Source organism: Asparagus officinalis, chromosome 1 (genome assembly GCF_001876935.1).
Source record: "Asparagus officinalis chromosome 1, Aspof.V1, whole genome shotgun sequence".
NCBI lineage: Eukaryota > Viridiplantae > Streptophyta > Magnoliopsida > Asparagales > Asparagaceae > Asparagus > Asparagus officinalis.
Genome location: NC_033794.1, coordinates 15,788,425 through 15,794,408, shown reverse-complemented (window position 1 = coordinate 15,794,408; position 5,984 = coordinate 15,788,425). Strand labels below are relative to the sequence as shown.

Here is a 5,984-nt window from a genome sequence, read left to right as displayed (position 1 = left end):
TCCACACCCTTCTCAAACTTTAAGACTAAAGCTTCTATAACCTGAACAAAATCTCATATGTAAGAACTTTTCATCATCTGTTACTTCATCCACCATATCCAAGTTCACCGTTATCCATAGATGCTCGCAACATTGTGCAAAATAAGGAAGGAATCCATGGCATCAAAGTAAGAAATTGACTGCATGTTGTTCTTACCTCATATCAAATAGGGTTCACAGAAAATTTGTTTCCTGGCTAAGGTCCCTTCTAGTCTGTGGTGATTTTCTGTGCAGTGCATCTAATAAGATAATTTTAGAGCTGCATACATGAAGATCCCCTGTCTATGACGGGCACACATAAACACAAAACATGCTCCCAACAATGGAGCACAAATACTATTTACAGCTTATCATTAAATAGTTCCATCTCTGCGTATTCAAGCTTCTCCGTTAAATAGCATAGACATTAAGGCAATAAAATGAAGCATTCATCAAAAGGAATAACTTCAAGGTTCAAAGGCTGCCAAGATAGCTGGGATAGGCATAGAAAGTTGGTCTTTTTACCCCTACGTACTGGTCTATTTATTCATTAAATGAGGTGACTTTGATTATCTTCGTCATCATCATTAACCAACGCTTTTCCCAGCCAAAATGACATCAGCCATGAAACCAGACTAAAGGTCAAGAAAGATCTAGAAAGTAGTTCACCACAATAAATATGACCAGGTATCACCCTGACATCAACTTGTGAACCCTCTAAAGGTGGTGTCAATTTACTTAGCCAAAGCAAGTATGAGTGTGGTCTCTGCCTAAAACCTTTCAAGGCCAGTTGTTGACCTGTCCGAGCCATGTTGGTTCTCAGGTTACCTGCGCAGTAGTAGAAACTAAATAACAACAAAGAGGAAAGCAACACAACATAAATATATTACTGTAATAGACTTAAACATGAAGTTTATACGTCATCAAATTGGGCCATACCGCCGTCATAAGTAGTCTTCTTAATACAACACCATTCTTTGATGACAGAAGCCTCAAAACTACGTTTACTACCTCAAACACATCCCCTTCTGCATATTTTCGGCGCCCAGAAGATTTATTCACACTAGAAATATTCACACCATGTGTGCCTAATCTGCATCCACCATATCAAGATCAGAACTTCGTAACCCGTGAGATCAAAACTAAAGAATAGGATAACAGTTATGAAGTATTACAGAAAATCATATAGAAACAGTATCACTAGATCTGCTACAGGAATTGCATGCCCGAGGCCAATACAAGATCAAGAATGGAACAGAATGACATTCCAAACTGAGATTACCGATCAGGATTGATGAAAATGGGATAAGCCTTGTGATAGGAAAACATCTAAAATGTATGAGATGGGACGATATAAGTTAAAGCTTAGATGTAAATTTGTCCTCATGCAAGAGATCAGATTCATTTAATAGTCTGCATTATTAAAATTGGAAAATAAACCTTGCAACATGCATTCAGGATAAGGTGGTTGAATCATCGTATATGCCGCTTAGGTTCTAAACTACCATGTAGTCTATAGTGAGCGAAGGGAGACAAAACTTGTAAAACCTTTGCTAGCTTAAGGTAATATAGCTTGCATGGGTTACCTCGAAGAGCCTACTCTCAGAAACATCAAAATCTTATTCCATTGGAATTCTTTCTTTTTGTTGAAGACAACCTGTATGATGCCAACAAATAATAACTCTATCAATAGTATATACTACGACCAAACAAACAGTGAATAGCAATATGATGGATGGGTCAAAGCCAAGAGAAGATAGACGAACATGAATGATCCTCAAAGCTACACATGATGAAACACACATTTTCAACAGATAGTACACATTTTGTAAACGTGCTAGATTCAATCATTCATAATTATGAAATTGTGTAAGTGATAGAAGGGAAGAATGATTAAAGTTTGTAGTGGATAAGGAAATATACAACATTAAGTTGTTATCCCCTTCCTCCTTGGCATATCTCCCTCCCAATATGTCATAGAGTTGTAATTTGGATGCATATCCTTCAAATTTTCTGTCCTTTCATTATCTTGTCTATCTCGTTTTTGAGTCATGAACTTGACAGAGCTCCAATAAAGCAAACACAGAAGTCCATAGAGTGTCCATAAGACCATCACCTAATTAATTATGGGTTTTCAGATATACCCTAAGTTGCATGGGTATGGGTACGGGTACGGGACACGTCAAATTTGCAAAAGGAACAGTACAGGGACACAATTATAAATATGTATTTTATGTATATTTATATGTATTAAAATTAATAATTTACATAAGATGAATATTGTTTTTTCATTTATATGAGATCAATATATTAGAAATAGATGTGAAGTGTAGAATATACACCCAAACGAGGAGTGTTTTAAATTAAAACATGTAGTATACGCTTGAAAACACGAATGCATATATCCAAGAAATGTCCAAGCAGTTTAGGTACGGGTGCAGATACGTGTCAGCTACACGTACAGCTTCCAAATAGAAGAATCCATGTAACATAGAATATACCCTGGAAATCCTTATCTCAAATACAACACAATATATTTAAAATACCCTCTTCTACTTGTATTTGTTTTCCATTTCTTTGACACGCGACTGAAGAATATATGTATACATGTATGTATGTATGTATGTATGCATGCATGCATGTGCGTGTGTGTATGTATGTATATATATACATACATACACACACGCACACAGGCGCGCGCACGCACCCGCACCCGCATGCGCGCGCACACGCGCACGCACGCACCCGCACGGGCATGAGCGCGCGCACGTGCGCGCGCACACGCATGCACACACACGCACATGTAGGAGTAAAAATTTACCTATAGGTTTCCGAATACAACTCAAGACGAAGAGGATACGATTAACGTAATCATCTGAGTCAAAGAAGATCATCTGATGCCAAAAGGAAGCAAAGGAACGCGCGAAAAGACGGAACAAAGAAGCGACGGAACGCGCAAATCAACCAAACGCGGAACGAGACACGCATCAGTGTCTCACCTGCGAGACACAACATGTGTCTCGCACTCATGTGCGAGACACAAACCTCGCCCCCGAGACACATTAGGTGTCTCGCATAGTAATGCCTCCTGATGCGTTTTTCGATGATTTCTCATGATTCGTGCGATCTACTGGCTTCTTAACTACTTTGGGAACATCTCTAAATACGGGAAAGTTGTTACCAACTGAAGATACATCCAAATCATAGATTCTTATCTACAAACACGACATCCGAAACCTATAAATACCCCCTAGCATCCTTATGGACGAGGGTTGGACGGGGGAATCGGGAGATCTGATCTTTTGGCGAAGTGCTGACGAATTCTAGAGCAGAGAGCCACGAATCTCAGAGAGAGAGAGAGAGAGGGGAGATCTTGGTGAATTTCAGCATAAAGAGAAAGATTTTAAGAGATCTGCAGGCCTTCACCCCTTCCCTTGAGATCAAACCTTATTTTGAACTTGAGAAGAGTATTAATCTCACATTGCTGAGGTTATTTACTTTTGTTCTTATTTCTAAAACCAAATAAGAACACTGAGCCTTCTTCACGATTAATCCGAATCTATGAATCGGTGGTCCACGGGCTAACGCGTCCCTGACACAAGCAAAGATCCCACACAAGCAGCGATCAATAAACTATCTTTGAATATGTTTCTAGGAGATCTCTTTTTGTTTTCGTTGTAGTGAGAAGTCTTATAAAAAGACTAACTCCTTTAAATCTGTGTAAACGATAAATGTTGTAATGGGTTCAATAATAAAACTGATTTGCGACGCAAACACACTGACGATCACAGTGAGAGCCAACAGCCTTTTTGCCGAGGCTGTCGTATCGCAACCGAAGATTAAGATCCCGGTTAATACAGAAGTCGTGTATGAGTTCGACCAACAGAAGTTTGAGGAGTACCTCTCATCCTCCTCTGGATCCTCCTCCCCTCGCAAGTGCAGAAATATCTCTTCTTCGTAAAAGGTTCGTTGGTCTTTAGATCTGAAGAAGGCCCAGAGTGATGATTCTCGCCCAATTGTTGTTGAGGCTCTCCATCGCAACATCTCTTCAACGATCCAACAAGTCGGAAGCTCTGCTCGTGATAACTCCCCTCCAGTCAAGGAGTTGATCGATCAAGTTGCATCAACTCTGACGAAGAGGGCTCGTCAGAGACAACGCCAACGTCTCGCACGTCAATTCGCCAAAGCATTGGAGCAGGTTAACGAAATCTGTTATCACGTGAATTTGGAGTCAAGGAGGCGTCAAGTCACACAACCGTCTCAACGACAGGAGATTAGTGTTTCCTCCAAGCCATCAACCGACGAATGAGTCCGTGTCCAAAGAATTCATTCGACTCTCGAGGAACGTATCCAGAAGCGTCGTGCACTTCTTGCGTACGTACGTATTCTTGTGCAAAAGACGTAAGAACTACAGTGAGAGGAGGTGGCCAAAGAACCACCAAAACTACGCAAAGTCTAGATGCCAAAGTCTAAGGTCACACGAAAATCAAATGTGAAGAAGACGGAAGTTCCTGTTGCGCAAGACGAAAGACCCTGTCTCGCAACCTGAGACAGGATATCCTGTCTCGCGCCTAGCCAAGACAAAGAATCCTGTCTCGCACCTGGCCGAGACAGAGAACCCTGTCTCGCGCCAACCCCTGCTCCCGCGGATGCTTCCTCGCTTTCGTCGGCCTCCGCTCCTGCTCCGGTCTCTCCCGTACCTTCGGTGAAGCCCCATGACAGTGTTGATCTGTCCAGATTCAAGATAATGATGGTGGATCGCCTTAGTCCCGTGCACAAGGATCGAGGCAAAGCTCCGATTAAAGAACGTTTGGGTCCGATGAATAAATCCCAAATAACTCTTCAAACTGGGGGTCATACACGTCCTCCTGTCAAGTCAAAGCCATCCCCATCTGGGAAAACCTCTGTAACCGTCCGCTTAGGGGTACGTATCGAAGCCCAGGAGCCCGTTGAGAATCTACACTCACAAGGGGTGGTTCCAAACATGCGACTTCTGAGAACGCCAATAAGACCCTACTTCCCCGAAAGAAAGCGTGTCAGTCAAAAGACGACGTTATACCTGGGAAGTCACACCAACCAGCGATAGGTTGCTCTGATCATCATGTCGATGAGTTGTACTATCAGACTGGGGGTGTGAACTGTGAAGAAATCTCAAAAGATGACTATCCGAGAGACAAGCTCATATTGTCCATGCGAGAGGCTTATCAGAACAGTATTATCAGAGTGTAGTTGCTCCAAGACCGCTCCGCAGAGGGTCTCGGTATTTGAAAGACTTTCCATTGAAGCGTCGAAGCACAAACTAAGGAATTTCCGCAAAAAAATATCAGTCGTCCAAGATGACGAACTCCAAGAAGTTACCATCAACATGGCTGATAAAGGGAAGTTCACGCGACGTTCCAATCCAGATTCTTTTCCAGGGATATCCTAGCGTCTAACTCGGCTGCGCTCCGAAACTATTAAACGTAGGGATTATCAGAGGATGCAGAGAGGGTCATCCTCAGATGATGAAGCGTCCGGACACTTTCTTCGCAGTCGCTTCAGATAACACAGTATCTAGCATTGGACGAGTTCGGGAGGCGTTCACAATCAATCCCGATCAGCTGTTTCAAATGCTTCAGGAAGCTCTAAATAAGCAGAAAGAATATATTAGAGCTGAAATGAAAGTGGAGATGGAGTTGAACATGCAGCGAATGAAGGAATTATATGCCTAGCAGTTCCAAACTGACCCAAATCAGCGGGGTGAATCCAGTCGTCGCAATACTACCAACAATGTAGATAGCGACTCGGAGGTGGACGAAAATGTCAATGCTGATACCCCTCACGACAACAAAAACGTTGGTGGTGGTCCCAACGACTCTTCACATAATTGTCCGAGGAAAGATACAGGCGAAGACAAAAAAATGAAGGACCTCGAGAGCAAAATCAATGCCTTAATATCCGCTCAAGAGGTGAAGAAGACCGGCATT

General features: G+C 42.3%; 1 protein-coding gene across 2 annotated transcripts in view; it reads right to left on the bottom strand.

The window, feature by feature from the left end:
- Nucleotides 1-5,984, bottom strand: part of LOC109819480 (uncharacterized protein slr1919) — a 34,620-nt gene that overhangs the window by 1,613 nt on the left and 27,023 nt on the right. For both annotated transcript variants that reach the window (XM_020385218.1, XM_020385226.1), the window contains 2 exons: nt 1,605-1,675; nt 958-1,111 (listed from right to left, as the gene is read on the bottom strand). In XM_020385218.1, coding sequence (XP_020240807.1) covers nt 958-1,111; nt 1,605-1,675 — 225 coding nt within the window. The remainder of the gene's footprint in view (nt 1-957; nt 1,112-1,604; nt 1,676-5,984) is intronic.